Raw genomic sequence first — 17,554 nt, 5'->3', positions numbered from 1 at the left:
CTGCTGGCTGAGGCTGGTGTAGCTGCTAACTCTGACCCTGCTCCTGCTGGCTGAGACTGTATTGTATCCCTGAAGGCTGTTTATGCTCCGCTCAAGCCAACCTTTTGCTTGCATGCTGCTGTTCTTTTTTTTTTTTTTTTTTTTCTTCCCCCCTTCTCTCTCTCTCTCTCCATGTGCTTTGCCTTTGGCGGTATGCTGGCCTAGCACCGGATCTAGTGTATGTGCATTGCAATGTAGCAAGCAATTGTAGTGGAGATGGTTTGGAAAAGTGGTTTTATATTGAAATACTCCATTTGGATTATACCGACAGCTCCTCTGGAATTTAATGACTGCGTTACAAATTTAAGCCATAAAAATCCCAGCCTCTATATTTGTTCGTTTGGCTGTGAATTTAGCCATTTGCCATCTGCGCAGCTCTTAGACAGAGCTACATTTGATGAATGAATGAGTTTCCACCTCATTGCTGTTGGGTCTGAAATGTGTAATTATATATTTTCCCAACAGTTGAGTGTTTGGTTGCTCCTGAGCAAACTTTCTAGCTTTAAGTTTGGTTCAGCTTGGAGAACCATTGGTGTTAAAATCTAGCTAATTACAATTTTAACTTAATTCACTCAAATAGAATTATTTTTTCTCCCAATTTTTTTATGATGAAAATGTTGTTTTGTGGAATGGTTTCCTCGGTGGTTTGAATTTATCAGTGTTCCTGTTGGCTGTATTTGAAAACTTTCCCTGTGACGATGGGGCCAGGCTGCTTCTGGCTGCATGTACATATTTACTTCCTGGCCTGTATCAGCTCATTCCACCTGCATCACTTTGTCTGGTCTGTGTATGAGTGAGCTGTGGGCTGTCAGTTTAGCCTGCATAACTCCTATGATTCCATCAATGTAACTGCTCTGATTCAGTCAGTGTAAATGCTCTGATTCAGTCAGTGTAAATGCTCTGATTCAGTCAGTGTAAATGCTCTGATTCCGTCAGCGTCAATGCTCTGATTCCGTCAGCGTCAATGCTCTGATTCCGTCGGCGTAAATGCTCTGATTCCGTCAGCATAACTCCCCTGATTCCATTAGCGTAACTGCCCTAATTCCATCAGCTCAAGTGCCCTGATTCCATCAGCGTAACATAACTGCTCTGATTCCATCAGGATAACTGCTCTGATTCCATCAGCATAACTGCAGACGTCTTCCGTATAACTGCTCTGATTCCATCAGGATAACTGCTCTGATTCGATCCTACTGCTCTGATTCGATCCTACTGCTCTGACTCCCATCAGCACAACTGCTGACTTCTTCTGTATAACTGCACTATTCCATCTGCATAACATAACTGATCTGATTCCTTCAGGATAACTTCCCTGATTCCATCAGGGTAATTGCAGATTCCATCAACATTAATGGCCCTGATTCCATCAGCATAACTGCCCTGATTCAATCAGCATAGTATAACAGCTTTGATTCCATCCTTCTGCATTGATTCCATCCGCGTAACTGTCCTGATTCCATCATCATAACTGCTCTGATTCCATCCTACTGCCCTGATTCTGTCAGCATAACTGTTCTCATTCCATCCTACTGCTGATCCACTAGCATAACTGTACCGATTCCATCAGTGTAACTGCCCTGAGTTCTACATAAATGGAAAAATATAATTTTTGGCTTGGGAATATTGTAAATGAGCACAACTTTGTTGTATCCCCATGCAGATAACTCTTCAGTGCCACTTGGGACAGATGAAGGCTCTTTTCAGTACATAAATCATATTTGGAATAGTACAGTCCCAAATCCTATCACTTTTATGCTCTCTACAGATACTGGCATGACTCCCATTGTGGGCAAACCACATTTGATCCAGAAATCTATATGAGAGGGACTATGAAAAACAGTTGGTTGATTGGTGTTTATCTGTAAACCTCTAGGTAGGAAATGGCAATGTGCGGGGAAAAAAAAGGAAGGTCTGGGCTAATGCGTTTAGGCTTGTCCTGGATCTGTCAGTTTGTGATATGAAATTTAATTGGGGTTTAATGGCATCAGGATAATGTTCCTCTCTGCCCTTACGGTAATGAAAAACGGTAACGGATGAGGGAGTTAAAAAGGCTCTAGTTCCAAACGACGAGTCAGGCCCCTGCAGTCTTTTTCATCCAGCCGCTTCAGTGCTGTAGTACAGAGGAGCAGCATGGAAACAGGAAGCACTGCGATCAGTGGTTTTCATAAACACTTAAATCACGTCTCTTAGCCTATATTGAGTGCGTGTCCGCGCACAGCGGTCTCACTGTTTTTAGCTGATACGGGTCAGACCATTTGAGCTCTTATTTAATTAGTCCCAGTGTAATACCTGTGATGTGGCGGTCCTGGACTGCAGCCATGGCTGCTGACAGCAGTCTGCTGGAGGAGCCGCTGGAGCCTCTCTGCGCCCCTTCGTCTGCCTCACAACGCTCTCCGTGGATAACGTCTGCCTTTGTTTTATGTCGGACGACTACATTTTAACAGTACTCCTGAGTAGATGCCCTTATTTATACATCACCGGTCACCAGGAAACATACTACTCATTAATGTGATGGGCCGGTTAAAGAGCTGCTTGATGCTCTTGCAGCGGTTCTTGCTACAGAAAAGAAATCATGTCATCCGTCACCATCTTGGTTTCAGTGTTAACTGTAAGCTGTGAAAGGCACTGCACTCTAGATAATGGCATATGCTTAATGCCTTAATGTGACTTAATGCTCAGGGTGGCTTGCATGCCTTGTGCGTGTCTGTTCTGTATTCCCGTAAAGGGTGTTAGCTGGAGCAGTGGAGGTGTGGAGCTTTGCTGAAGGCACAACGGGCAGCTCCCCACCTGAGAGCTGGTGGCAGCTGTCTGTCCTCAGCCGTCTCACCCCGCCTGGGTCAGCAGCGCGGCCCAGACCGCCAGCCTTTCTACACAGGGTCCCGCTGAGCAGATCCACACCAACACGGCCCTGTCTCCCCTTCATGGCCACAAGCCACGTGTTGTGCCACACTGGGGAATGCAAATTGTGCGCTGTTCATTTCTGTCCCACCTGTTAAGTGCTGCCTGGTGACAAAATGGCCGACCGAATACAGACCTTTGTTTGGCCAACTGCTTTTAAATAAAGCAGTCGGTAAAATGAGGTTTTTATTAATTAATTTACTCAGATTCATGTAATTGGAACAGCCTGCCTCTCCACTGCCTGCATGCCTGGCTGGCTACCTTTCTGGCCTGCCTGGCTACTCTGAACTGTGTGTGGCCCCCAGTTGAGTGTGTGGCCTGGAGAGCTTTTACATGGGGAGCGTAAACCCAATTCCTGGGATTGGGATTCCGGGGTAATTCCTGGGTCCCGTGATTTGCGGTGTGTTGTTTTTCCCGTTACGCATGAACGGAGCGTTATTCTCTGTGGCTGCAGCTACGTTTTGAGAGCTGTTACATAAGTGTAAGAACACCGAAGGGCCCTTCATGTTTTTGGAGGTGTGTAAATATTTCACTTTTACAGTGCTCTGTTGTTACACTTGTGAAGAAGGCAAGTCTGGAAATGTTAGTTACATAACCTGAATAGGTTCTGGGACTGGGTTCACCTCGTACTTGAACTACCGTAGTAAAAGTACACTTGAAAACATCATGAATTTGTTGAAATTATGACGGCCTTACCCACAGTGAGATGACTGTTTATGACTACTAAAACAATGCCAGACATTGGTAATTTTCCAAAATGACATGTTCAGTAGCATTGTATTCCCCTTTGGTGGAACTTTCTGCCCTTGTTGAATTCTTGAATGTAGTAAGCTGTGGTTTTATGGGCACAGGAGCTCTAGATGACTGTTTGAGCAATTACTTTAAATGTTAAACTATTGACATTTGCACCCGTTTGTATTTTTAAAAGATGCGTTTGTTGTTTTATTGCTCAGTGGGGCCCATCAGTACTGTGCTCAGTGGGGCTCATCAGTACTGCGCTCAGTGGAGCTCATCAGTACTGCGCTCAGTGGGGCTCATCAGTACTGCGCTCAGTGGGGCTCATCAGTACTGCGCTCAGTGGAGCTCATCAGTACTGTGCTCAGTGGGGCTCATCAGTACTGTGCTCAGTGGAGCTCATCAGTACTGTGCTCAGTGGGGCTCATCAGTACTGCGCTCAGTGGGGCCCATCAGTACTGCGCTCAGTGGGGCTCATCAGTACTGCGCTCAGTGGGGCCCATCAGTACTGCGCTCAGTGGGGCCCATCAGTACTGCGCTCAGTGGAGCTTGTGCACTTCACTGTCCATACTGTTTTCCTGCTGCCTTAAAGAGCATGCAGGCACAACGAGTGCATTCTCGCACTCACTGTCCTACAGCGGCAGAGAGACAGGCGGTCGGGCTCCTCAATTGTGAAGCTGACCTGGGGTCAGCCACTCCCGCGGAGCTTCAGTTGGGCTCCTCAGCTGTGAAACTGACCTGGAGTCAGCCACTCCCGCGGCGCATCAGTTGGGCTCCTCAGCTGTGAAACTGACCTGGGGTCAGCCACTCCCACGGTGCTTCAGCATCCAGACAAGCTTTCTGAACAGGCCTCAGCCCACGCACCAGGCGCCTTTAACTGAGCGTGCCCAGCCGAGACCGAGGTCATGGTCATTTAGTGATTTAATCGCTTCCCTACTGTCCTAACATATGTTCTCGCATACTTAAGATCGCACAAGCTGTTTTCTCCAGTCCGGGCTGCAATCATTGTCTGTGTGTGTGTGTGCCTGTGTGCCTGTGTGCACACACTCTGTACACTCAGAGCTGAACTGACAGAACTGACTGTGTTGTGTGTATCTGCAGGCAGAATCGGGCTACGGCTCTGAGTCCAGTCTCCGTCGCCATGGCTCCATGCTGTCCCTCACGTCTGCTGCCAGCGGCTACTCCGCCACCTCCACATCATCTTTCAAGGTGAGGCCCAACATTACCTGTGGAGCGCATTCACTGTAACTGTGTGCCTTGTGTGTTAAGATACTAACATTACCTGTGGAGTGCATTCACTGTAACTGTGTGCCTTGTGTGTTATTAAGATCCTAACATTACCTGTAGAGTGCATTCACTGTAACTGTGTGCCTTGTGTGTTATTAAGATCCTAACATTACCTGTAGAGTGCATTCACTGTAACTGTGTGCCTTGTGTGTTATTAAGATACTAACATTACCTGTAGAGCACATTCATTGTAACTGTGTGCCTTGTGTGTTAAGAAATACAACATTACCTGTGGAGTGCATTCACTGTAACTGTGTGCCTTGTGTGTTATTAAGATCCCAGCTTTACCTGTAGTGTGCTCACTGTCAGTGTGTGCCTTGTGTGTTGTCATGATACCAACTTTACCTGTAGTGTGCCTTGTGTGTTCTTAACGTGGGCGGTGTTTTGCTATGTATGCACGGTATTGAACTTTTTTCAGCTTGTTTCCCTGAAAATGACAGGACAAACTGTGCTTGCAGTACATAGTCAAACTAGAACCAGTCAAGCCTGTAGAAATGCAGCACTGGTAAGTGAACTGGTTTTGTTTGTGTTTTGCCAGAAAGGACACAGTTTGCGCGAGAAGCTGGCGGAGATGGAGACGTTCCGGGACATTCTGTGCAGGCAGGTGGACACGCTGCAGAAGTACTTTGACGCCTGTGCTGACGTCTCTAAAGACGAATTCCAGAGGGATAAAGGTGGGTTGGGGTTCATTTCACTACATAGCAAGGAATCTGATGTTCGACTAAGATGCTATGAGGAATAAAGGTTATTTCTGCTTGTTCTTACCGCTGCAAGTTGTATAAAACGCACTTTTGGGATTCATGAACCATTACCATGCCAGGAGCCTTGTCATGGCTACAGAGAAATTTCCAGTATTGATTTTTTCATTTTTCATCTTTCTTGCTAACTGTATTGGAGCGAATTTTTTTTGAGGCTTTTAGAGCTCCAAGTGCACACAGGAGTGTTAAATTAAAAAGCAGGGCAATAATAAAGACATTATTTGAACTGGAGCGGTTGCCGGAGGTGTGAGGTTTTAATATTCCTCCGTGTGGTGGCGGGGCGAAAAGCCCCTGCAGCGCAGCGTGAGTCCAGGCGCGGGCTGAACTGACACAGCAGGACCGGCGTGTTTGGAGAATGCGTGAACGCATGCCTCTGCCCACTCTGCCTGCAGCAGTGCAGAATGCGGCCAGTCATCGCTGGGCTCGCTCTCCGCTGTGCAGCACAGACAGGCTGTTCACCAGCGGGGGAGAATCGCCCGTTTCTTTTGTTAGGCTTTTATTTTTTCATTCTTCAAGAAGAAGCGGCGCTTTTGTCTGCGGCGGCCGTGCCGAGGCGTCCGGTCGGCGCGGTAACGGCGCGGGCGGGCGGGTCGGCACGGTAACGGCGCGGGCGGGCGGGTCGGTCCCTATCGCCGGCCCGCCGTCACGCCGGTGACCCCGACAGCAGAGTAGCCCGTGGCTGAGGGGACTAGCGTGTGCTCTCTCTCTCTCTCTCTCCAGTCGTGGAAGACGATGAAGATGACTTCCCCTCCACTCGCCCTGACGGAGAGTTCCTGCACAACAACAACGGCAGCAAGGAGAAATGTGAGTGTGTGCCCCTGGCTTTCCTCACGCTTATTATGTCACGTGCGTTTTCTTGGAAAAGAGCTGTGTGATTATCTCTGGCTTCAGTATTATGCGCAACAATTGCAAATGTGTACGCAGCTTCTCATAAACCTTACTGACAAATCGCTTCTTTCAGTCTCTTTGGCTGTGCTGTGCGCTGTGGGTTGTGTTTGTGCGTCTGAAGAATAACGATCACTTCTAACGTCATTCGCTCAGACACTTGTTATTTTTGTTGGCATGTAGACCTGTACCCAGGCAGAGAGAATCCCGTTTCCTGCAGTCGTTTTTTCTGTGATCCTTCTTTCATTAGAAGGTGTTTGAACTGCAGAAAGGCGAGATTTATCAGGTGTCGTTTTCTTCCAGTGTTTCCGTCTCTGAGCCCCAAAGGGATGAACGGGATTGATTTTAAAGGCGAGGCCATCACGTTCAAGGCCACCACCGCTGGGATCCTGGCCACTCTGTCCCACTGCATCGACCTGATGGTCAAGAGGGAGGACAGCTGGCAGAAGAGAGTGGATAAGGTAGGGTCAGGCTGTTCACACTCTCAGCTCCTTTAAAATGAACCCAAAAGTCGCCCAGCTGGCTGAAGTGAGTGTATAAGGTAGAGTGTCAGGCTCCTTTAAAATGAACCCAAAAGTCGCCCAGCTGCAGATGAACTTGCATCTCTGCTGTGTTTACATTGCAAGTGGGCTTGAATAGGACTGCTGAAGCTTTGGCTTATGGGGAGGGGTTGACACAAGTAGCTTACATGTTAAAATGGCCATGCATTTTTATCTTTTTATGTCCCAATAGAAATGCTTAAAAATACGTATGCATTTACGCCACTGTGACAAGTGTCCTACATTTGAATGTTTTTGCAGTTATTGCGTACTTGTATACCATTTATGTCAACCCCTGAGAAATGTGTCAGTTACTTCTAGATGGCTTCCGCAGATGTGTTTATCATTGAGTTGATGCAGGAAGAGCGTAGGTTTCTACTGACCACACGATCCCCCCGAACATCCATTTCATTTTAGACGGGAACGCTCAGAAGTCTGCAGCTGTGTACGATCGATTCATGGCGAGTCTCGAGATATTAAACTATACAGTAAAACGTGAACCGGACCAGGGGCACTTCGTGTTTACAATGCACAAATTAAGTGGAGCTCCAAAAGAACCACAAATGAACCCTGCTGAGACCACTTCCAGGGGTAGTGTGAGTTTGGTTCGTTTCAGAGGGGTCTGAATAAGTTCACACATGCACAAAAATGCTGAGTCATCGGCCTGAGTCCATTTGAGAGGCTGAACCAAACCAAGTGTGAAAACACCCTAAGAAAGTGTAAAAGCTCCTGTTCTAGGACCACGTAACTATGACTAATCAATAGCACTGTGAGAGAGATGTATGCATTTTATACTCAGTCAGGATCGGACTGTTAAATCTTCAATGCAACTTGCCCTGCCAATGGCCTTTTCTAAAGATGCAGTGTCAAATGAGACTTGGTATGAACTCGACTGCCAACGGGACTGCCTTCAGATTTAATACTGCTGTTCAATCATTTTAAATTGTGATTAGTAGTTTCCATGGTGATTCGAAATTGGTGTCATTAGAAATTGCCCACAGTTCCATTATTCTTGGAAGATTGCTCCTCTGAGATTTTCCCCAAAGTGGGTAATGAGGTAACACAAGTGCTGTCCTGCAGGGAGTGGACCAGCAGCGACTGTATCACATGGCTTTCTTTAGGGCCTGTTAACTTCTGTAGGTGGTTTTATCATGGAAGTGTCATCTGACTGGCTACATCCTGTGACCAGCAAAGAGAAATAGCTGATTAACTGCCATCTGCAGTGGGGGTTCAGAAGTGGTGGGGCGGTTGGCCTATGGGAACACTAAAGCTGAAGTGGGTCAATTTAGCCAGATATTTTTCATCCTCACGGAGTACTCTGTGTAGCCGGCGATATTGGCGGTGAAGTGTTTCTGAGCGCTGAAACTGCTCAGGTCAGCCTGGGGTGAAAGGCTCACTGCACACTGCTATTACCTCCCTGTCTGCTTATTCCGGCTCTTTCTGGACTGAGGGGGAGAGGGGCGGTGTGTTTCAGGGTCTGTGTTCGGTCTAAAGCAGGGCAGTGCCAAACAGTGGACCACATCCACATGGCAGCAAACTGCTGACTGGTCCAGACCCAGGACAGGCACTCAACTGGTGCAGTTGGGTTTGTTCTGAGGGGCTCCCTTTTCTGATGGAATGTGGTTCCTCAGGCAGTCCTGGGTGGACTGTGAGGGCTTGTTTGATCCTGCATCTTGAACGTCTTGTGGAGGTGCATATTTAATTTCACGCTTTAGACTGCCTCTCTCAAATGCGTACAGCACTCCACGTACAGGGTTCTGAGGGTATTCTGTGCTGTTACTGTAATGCTGTTACTGTAATGTGTGTGCTGAATGATGCAGTGTCTCACAAGTCCTCTCTACTTTGTGTGTGTGTGTGTGCGTCTGTGTATGTGTGCGTGCATCTGTGTGTGTGTGTGCGTCTGCGCGCGCGTGTGCGTGTATGCGTGTATGCGTGTATGCGTGTGTGTGCGTGTGCGTGTGCGTGTGCGCGTGCGCGTGTGCGTGTGCGTGTGCGTGTGTGTGTGTAGGAAATGGAGAAGAGGAGGCGGGTGGAGGACGCCTGTAAGACTGCCATGGTGGAGCTGAAAAAGAAGTCTCACTTCGGAGGCCCTGATTATGAGGTACAGGAGCCACCTCTCTGTGGGGGTTCAGGACCCTTACCTCTGGGCTCCCCCATGTAGCCACCATCTTCAAATGTAGCTAATATGAGCATCCTTTTGCAGGGCAGAGGTCACAGTTTATTTACTTATTTATTTCCCGATTTAATTTCACCTGCACAACTGTGCTGTCTTGTTTGGGTCTTTTGTTTGATGCACTGGTACATGTTTACATGTAATGCAATCTGGTTGTTACAGGAAGGGCCAAACAGCCTTATTAATGAAGAAGAGTTTTTTGATGCTGTTGAAGCTGCCCTTGACCGACAAGACAAGATAGAAGAGCAGGTAACGGTAATTAACATCTTATTATTCTCCTAATAAATATGTTCATCTGCTAGTTTATTTGTTTTTTATTCAATCTGAATGATGTGTTGTTCAAAGGCTGAAACTTGGAGTGGAATGGTTGAATTCTGCCTTTAGTACTGCCCTAAGAATGGACTTCCCACCCACTGTCAGAGCTGGTCCAAGGTACAGCCTGGGGGTTGTAGTTCCATGGGTTTTTTCACTCACTTCTCTGTGTGACTGAACTACAAACATAATAGGGGAAGGTTGTTTCATCCCTGCAGTGTGACAGGGCCATGACCTCATGGGCGTAGAGTTTGCCCTGCTGCCTAGAGCCAGCACTCAGACGTGAGAGAGCGGTTTCAGTTTCTATGGACCATGTCAACCGAATGCATGCCTACACTGCACAAATCTGAAAAATCCATCATATTTTCCTGTAAAGCAAAGGCAGGCCTTGTTTTCATGGAGGCAGTGTTGGAGTAACGGCTTTCTCCCGATGTCCCGCAGTCCCACGCCGAGAAATCCCGGCTCCACCGGAGCAGCCCCCCGCCCTGCGGAGACGCCTACTCCATTATCGGCACTCACCGCTTCGCCCAGAAGGTATGCTTTCACCTCCTCGCACTGCACCTCCCCCTGCTGCACCTCCCAGTGCTGCGCCTCCTGTCCTCCCTGTAGGTACGCTTTCACCTCCCCCTGCTGCGCCTCCCTGCACTGCACCTCCCCTTGCTGTGCCTCCCAGTGCTGCGCCTCCTGTCCTCCCTGTAGGTACGCTTTCACCTCCCCCGCTGCGCCTCCCTGCACTGCACCTCCCCCTGCTGCGCCTCCCAGTGCTGCGCCTCCTGTCCTCCCTGTAGGTACGCTTTCACCTCCCCCTGCTGCGCCTCCCTGCACTGCACCTCCCCCTGCTGCACCTCCCAGTGCTGCGCCTCCTGTCCTCCCTGTAGGTACGCTTTCACCTCCCCCTGCTGCGCCTCCCTGCACTGCACCTCCCCCTGCCGCACCTCCCAGTGCTGCGCCTCCTGTCCTCCCTGTAGGTACGCTTTCACCTCCCCCGCTGCGCCTCCCTGCACTGCACCTCCCCGTACTGCACCTCCCCCTGCTGCACCTCCCCGTACTGCACCTCCCCCTGCTGCACCTCCCCATACTGCACCTCCCAGTGCTGCACCTCCCAGTGCTGCGCCTCCCCCAGCTGCGCCTCTGGTCCTCCCTGTCCACAGCGAGTGTCGGCCCAGGTTCCCAACGCTCAGAGCCTCAGTGGAGGTGGAGGGCGTGGGGGTGTCAGTGTTAAAGGCGCTGTGGGGGTGTCAGTGTTAAAGGCGCTGTGGAGGGCGTGGGGGTGTCGGTGTTAAAGGTGCTGTGGAGGGCGTGGGGGTGTCGGTGTTAAAGGCGCTGTGGGGGTGTCGGTGTTAAAGCCGCTGTGGGGGTGTCGGTGTAAAGGCGCTGTGGAGGGCGTGGGGGTGTCGGTGTTAAAGGCGCTGTGGGGGTGTCGGTGTTAAAGCCGCTGTGGGGGTGTCGGTGTAAAGGCGCTGTGGAGGGCGTGGGGGTGTCGGTGTTAAAGGCGCTGTGGGGGTGTCGGTGTTAAAGCCGCTGTGGGGGTGTCGGTGTTAAAGGCGCTGTGGAGGGCGTGGGGGTGTCGGTGTTAAAGGCGCTGTGGGGGTGTCGGTGTTAAAGGCGCTGTGGGTGAGGGGCTTGCGGGGGAAGGTGTGGTGACAGGGCTCTCGGTCTGTTTCCTGTAGCCCCATAGTTGCTCTCCCTCCGTGTCACCCGCTGACGTAGCCAGCGTCTCTCCCGATGCTCACCGGTTCAGCGCACAGGTACGGTATTCAGGCAGGGTCACTGCTGCACTGCACCAAGCCCCAGTGCATGCAGTGAGTTTAACCCTCCTGAGAACGCATCCACAGTCAGCTACCACCTGCCAAGCATGGTGGTTATGTCCTTTAATTAACCTCTTCCAGTTAACCACCTTGCTCGTTTTGCTTGTAAGCGATGTAAAAGATTTTATTTATTTATTTTATTTATATATTTTATAATATATGGATAAAGAAGCTTGTAAAGTGGAGAAATGGTTTTATGGAATGTGGTGCTGGGATAAGATGAAATATTATTTAGTCTCATCAGGATGAAATTGGAGCTTCATCACTTGAGCTGTCCCGCCCTCTTGTACTAATCAATACCAGTGTAGCAGAGCACAGATGCCTGCCAGTGTCTGCCCATGCCTGGTTTTTGCTGGTTATTTGTGTGGGTGGGGAGTTAATTAAAAAATACATTCAAGTTACTAGGGAGTGGGTGAGGGACATGCTTGCGGGGCTTGTGTGTGCTTGTGTGTGCTTGTGTGTGCTTGTGTGTGCTTGTGTGTGCTTGTATGTGCTTGTGTGTGTGTGCTTTCACACTTCATATGGAGTTCTGTTGCCTGTATAGTGTGTGTGCGTTTGCGTTTGCGTGTGTGTGTGTGTGCGTGTGCGTGTGCGTGTGAGAGGGCTTTCACACATCATATGGAGTGCCGTTACCTGTAGAGTGTGTGCGTGCGTGCTTTCACACGTGATATGGAGCGCTTTTGCCTGCAGTATGGGAGAGTGCCTCGTTCGCACAGACTGCCTTTATTTCTCCCTTTACCTTTGCATTTGACGTTTGGATGCAAAGCGCCCGTCGGGGGGGAGGTGGAACCGAAGCCGGGCCCGGTTTCGCGCGGAGAGGGGGTGTGACGAGTGCCCTTTGCCTTGCAGGTGGAGGAGATGGTGCAGAACCACATGACCTACTCCCTGCAGGACATGGGAGGTGACGCAAACTGGCAGCTGGTGGTGGAGGAGGGGGAGATGAAGGTGAGCTCGCTGGCCCTGCGGTCACGTGACCCGGAGAGCCCACAGCGGGCTGGATAATGGCTTCCTGCATCGCTGTTCCATTAGGCTGCGGAACCGCTTCCTAAAGCTGTCCCCAGCGTCACTGTAGTCATTCATGTACAGCCGCACTGCTTTCTCACTTTCTCTGCAGCGACTTAAGGCTGCCATCTGTCCTCTCCACAATAAGCCAATAAGCCTGGGCTTTAAGGCTGAGAAGGCTGTGATACTATAGTGATACTAGCTCGCTGATAACCTGCCATTGTGCAGACGTCACCACGTATGCTTTCTTTGTGCGCCACTAGATGGCGCTCTTGGCTCTGACTTTTTTCCAAAATTAAGAGCGTCCAGTGTGTTAGCGTGTGTGACGGCTGGTAAGCTGTTGGTGTGTTGCAGGTGTACAGGAGAGAGGTGGAGGAGAACGGGATAGTGCTGGACCCTCTGAAGGCCACCCACGCCGTCAAAGGAGTCACCGGCCACGAGGTCTGCCACTACTTCTGGGACACGGACGTTCGGAACGACTGGGAGAGTGAGTGGAGAGCCTCCTCCGGCTTTCACCCTGTCTGCCGCCAGCTCGGAAGGGAAACAAAACCCTGACCTTGCTTTCATTTTGTTTTTCAGCAACCATCGAAAACTTCAATGTTGTGGAAACGTTATCGGACAACGCTATCATCGTTTATCAGACACACAAGGTAATGCGCCAGTGATTTCCTTTTAAGCGTGCACGTTCTGCCGAGGTGTGGGGTAGGAAATGAAAAATTACAATCATACTCTTTCTTGAAGGAACGAGTGAACTTACACACCCCGAACACGTTAAGAAACCTTTTTCATTTAAGGGATTTATTGGAGTAAAGACCGTGAAATGATTTCTGTGCTCATTCTACTATTTGCAGGCTGCTTGGAACCTGTGTGGAAAATGAAGAAATGATAATGATGTTTTGTTATAGTCATTAAGACCTTGTGTGTTGGGTGATGCGTTGCAGAGGGTGTGGCCTGCCTCTCAGAGGGACGTCCTGTACCTCTCGGCTATCCGCAAGATACTGGCCAACAACGAGAACGATCCCGACACCTGGCTGGTGTGCAACTTCTCCGTGGATCACGACAACGCCCCTGTAAGCCTGCGCCCGCCCCTCCGCCTCCCAGCGCTTCTGATGGACACACGGGCAGCCAATCACGGAGCACAGCCGCGGTGCAGCCCGGTCCCGGGGGCCCGGCCGCGCGCTGTGATTGGTGGCACCGGCTGACCGTCACACGCTCATCTTCCTTTTTGCATCTCCTCGCAGCCCAGCAACAGGTGCGTCCGTGCCAAAATCAGCATCGCCATGATCTGCCAGACCCTGGTCAGCCCACCAGAGGGCGACAAAGAGATCAGCAGGGACAACATCCTCTGTAAAATCACCTACGTGGCTAACGGTGAGTGGCTCTGGTCTGTGGGTCTCTGTGCAGGGCTCTGCGGTCCTGAGGTGAGGGGTGCTATAAGCGCAGCCTGTTGTTCTTTAACGTGGTCCCTGCCCCGCTGTCCGCAGTCAATCCTGGGGGCTGGGCTCCAGCTTCGGTCCTGAGAGCAGTGGCCAAGCGGGAGTACCCCAAATTCCTGAAGCGCTTCACCTCGTACGTCCAGGAGAAGACCGCCGGCAAACCCATCCTCTTCTAAACCCGTCAGGTATGCCAGAACACCGCTGTTAAAAAAGCACCAAGCACCCGCTCCTTTGTGCCACAACTGTAGGTGTGTCTTTGCTTTCTATAGTAGCCCTCTTGCAGTTAAGGCTGTTGGATTAACTGGATTAATTTATTGATTTGGTTCATCCACCTGCGTTAATTTGTAACTGATGATACTCATTTGCGGTAGTGTACCATAGCCCAGTTTCTGTGGATTGATTGTATTGTTCGCTATAAAACTATAATCAGATGATATAACGTGGTGGAATATGGAGAGCAAAGCTATTACATTTATTTAGCGGGCACCTTTATCCACAGGAACCTACAGTAAGTGCATTAAGGTTGTATTAACAACTGCCAAACACAGGTCAGATAGCAGTTCGCATAAGGGACCAGTCTACAGCCATGAACATAATATCTAGCTCACATGGTATATATAGGCCAAGTCAGTAGGCTCAGAAGACTGGATGCAAGGCATGGTACAGCAGATATGGTGAACAAATATAGTACCAAGATTGAAGCAAATTCAACTCAACAGTGCTAGATGAAGATAGAGAGTACAAGAAGACAGGGCCAGACACGATGAGCCGCACTATTGCAGTCAACCAAGCACACCGCCCTCTAAACCCTTGTGCAAATGTTTGTGCTAACGCTAGCAACGCCCAAACTGTGTCTGCGCAGAGCCCAGGTACAGCCGCCTGCCCTGCGCTGTTCTGCCCCCTGCTGGCGGAGGCCACACAGAGTACACTTTCCCAGACGCCCCGGACGCAAGAGGACCGGCCAGCAGCATGGACCCCACCACGCTCCCGTCTGCAGACTGTTCCAGAACTCCCCAACACTACCTGCGTACTCCCACCAACTACATCTCCCTCATTTTCTGCAGTGGGGTTCAAAGGCTTTAACCACCATTAGCGCTCACATCTTACTGTAGAACTGCAAGTGGATAGCCAAATGTGTATTTTATTTTTATTTTTGTTATGTTTTTTTTCCTGTCAAAAAATTTAATATTGGTATATATGTAATTCGTTTATATGGCAATTTTGAAGGTTGAGCATAAACCGAGTCTATTTTGGTCCTGCTAATTGTAAATGGCCTTTTATATATATATATAAATATATATATATTATTGTGATTTGTTTTGGATTGTTTGGATTTGCTATGTATAAGCGCTGGTCTCAAGGCTTAATTTCATGCTGCTATTTTTTCCTGAAATGAAAAACAATGGGTCGCCTTTTTTCTTAAACAACTGTCTTGTTTGTGAAACCTGAGGGCTGTTGCTGACCTATGACCTTTTCACTCGTCTCTCTGGTGAAGACCACTCACTGCGTCCGATGGAGGAAGAGTTTGAAAATTTGATCTTTGTCTTTTTGTTTATGTTCACATATTTTTGGTCATAAATCTATATTTCTACCAGGGATTTTAGTTGTATGTGTGTGACAGATGTGGTGTGATGTATAGAAGTGGGACTGAAATTAGAGACAAGGGTAAAAAGGCCACGTTGTTCCAGTATAGACTTTGAGTTTAGAACAGAGTTACCAGCCAGATAGCAGAAAGCTGCAGTGGGAGCATTACCAGCCAAGCAATGCATTTGTTTGGCCTTCCAAAACGCAACAGCAGCCAACCCAGTTGCGTTATTCATCAACAGTGATGTCCCAGCAGGTCATGACGTTAACTGCCCTGGCTTATGAATTCTAAACTGAACTGTAGAGAAATGAGCAGAACTTTTCCATTGCATTTCAGTGACAGATTTTCTTTTTTGTAGGTGTTGGTGTAGGTAGTGAACATTTCAAGTTTGGTCCATTAGATTCACATATCATTTTATCAAACATACACATGAAATGTGTTTGTAAAAATATGTGTTTATGTTCTCTGTGACTGTTGAGTCTTCATATGCCTTAGAGAAGAAGAAATATATGGGGTGTAAACCCAATAAAATCACTAGAGAAAGTGCCTCAGTCTTACCCCACTGTAGCAGGGCATATGATTTATCACTGGGTACTTCCAGCAAGATGATGTCAACAAGAGAAGACATACTTTTTAGCTTTTATTTCTTTATTGGAAAAGCACATTTATATAGAAATGTCAAGGGGAGCGGGGTTAACATCTCTTTTTTAAGGAGCATTGTGATTTTGCAATGGATGGGGACAGCCTGTCATTGTGGAGAGTCCTGCTAGAGCTTTGCGCCAGTCAGCTTTTTTTAGTCCAAAAAAGAAGAGCGGCCCATCGCTGAACTCTCGCCCCCAGGCAGGGCATGGGTTCCCACAATCCCACTTGAAGGATGCATTTCTTGACTTGGGTCCTGTTGAAAGGCAGGACGAGCTGTGGGTTGGGGGGCGGGAGTTTTTTCTGGCTTGGGTTCTCATTAGTTGCATTTGCACTGAATGTAATGCTTTTGGGGAAAATGTTCTGTAAATAAAATGATTTCACTAAAGGTCGTGTGCGGTGACTAATATTGCAATGTAGTGCACTCGCGTTCCTGTGAGAGAGGACGAGAAGGATCGGAGTTCTCCTTCATTCCATATGTATCCAGCTATCTCTGTGCTTTCAGCTATAATCTGAATGTGTGGCACAGGTTTTCGGGAGGGGGCAGGCGGAGCTCGTGAACACGGCAGTGTGGATCGTCCTCTGCCTCCCGTCATGGTTTCCATGGTTTTGTCTGTCTTATGATGCTTTTGGCAGTGTATAGATGTTTTTATAGGAGCTTTATTAAATTCTCCATTCCGTAATGTAAAAAGAAAATGGAAATCAAAACTTGTATGATAACATGTTCTATTTGAATACAGTATTCAAGATATAAAGGTATTAAAAATTAATACGGTTACTTTGTGTGGTTTCTTCCCGGCAGAATGAGTACTTATTTTGAAGTACTATAACAGTAAAGTCCATTTAAACCATTTTGCCTTCAGGCAAACTTGCCTGGTTAGCAGGCCTTTTGCGATCTTAATTAGAACATTAGTTTCAATGGTTGCCCACTCTCACATGGGCTAAAAGCTTAAGACGGGATAAAGGATTTCAGAAAGAGTCTCCATCGGCAGCATGTCTATACTGTTATTGAAATATTGAATGTGAATCACTTCAAATGTGAAGGTGTTTTAAGGAGTGTTTCCAAGAGAGGCCTAATGAAATGACAAAGGCTGATGCTACATCCATGGCATTAATGCATCATCTCTCTCAGTAAGCCCACTAATTCTCCCCATACGAGTGTCCTCTCTTACTGATATCAATCGCTTGCGGTTTCTCTGAAAAGTGCATGTTTGTATGCATTTAATGCAAGTTGTGTGTGTGTGTTGTGTAACCTCTCTTCAATATTGGAATTTGGAGCTTTAGATTTAGCACCTTCTAACCACATCTGTGTCCATGAAGGCATGAACACCACTTTGCATTTGGAGTTGTTTAAATGGATTAATATTAACACAATTTGTTTTCTGTGGCAATGCAAAGTACTGGCAGAATGGGACCAGAGCATCTAATGTTGGTTCTTGTGTCTTGCTAAATTACAGC

General features: G+C 48.4%; 1 protein-coding gene across 4 annotated transcripts in view; it reads left to right on the top strand.

Moving 5' to 3' along the window:
* LOC133142308 (ceramide transfer protein) overlaps positions 1-16,874 on the top strand; it is a 45,298-nt gene extending 28,424 nt beyond the window's left edge. Inside the window, exons 4-18 of one of the 4 annotated variants that reach the window (XM_061263456.1) lie at positions 4,774-4,881; positions 5,498-5,633; positions 6,438-6,521; positions 6,906-7,063; positions 9,150-9,242; positions 9,477-9,563; positions 10,068-10,160; positions 11,297-11,374; positions 12,284-12,379; positions 12,791-12,923; positions 13,016-13,086; positions 13,378-13,506; positions 13,678-13,807; positions 13,921-14,057; positions 14,735-16,874. In XM_061263456.1, the coding sequence (XP_061119440.1) occupies positions 4,774-4,881; positions 5,498-5,633; positions 6,438-6,521; positions 6,906-7,063; positions 9,150-9,242; positions 9,477-9,563; positions 10,068-10,160; positions 11,297-11,374; positions 12,284-12,379; positions 12,791-12,923; positions 13,016-13,086; positions 13,378-13,506; positions 13,678-13,807; positions 13,921-14,048 (1,524 nt within the window). In that variant the 3' untranslated portion in view covers positions 14,049-14,057; positions 14,735-16,874. Of the gene's footprint in view, positions 1-4,773; positions 4,882-5,497; positions 5,634-6,437; positions 6,522-6,905; positions 7,064-9,149; positions 9,243-9,476; positions 9,570-10,067; positions 10,161-11,296; positions 11,375-12,283; positions 12,380-12,790; positions 12,924-13,015; positions 13,087-13,377; positions 13,507-13,677; positions 13,808-13,920; positions 14,058-14,734 lie in introns of all 4 variants that reach the window. The other 3 variants (XM_061263455.1, XM_061263459.1, XM_061263458.1) reach the window with 3 other exon arrangements.
* The last annotated feature ends 680 nt before the right edge of the window (positions 16,875-17,554 follow it).

Source organism: Conger conger, chromosome 12, assembly GCF_963514075.1.
Source record: "Conger conger chromosome 12, fConCon1.1, whole genome shotgun sequence".
In the NCBI taxonomy this organism is placed as follows: domain Eukaryota; kingdom Metazoa; phylum Chordata; class Actinopteri; order Anguilliformes; family Congridae; genus Conger; species Conger conger.
Note: the sequence above shows the minus strand (reverse complement) of the source record. Positions and strands in the feature narration are given on the sequence as shown.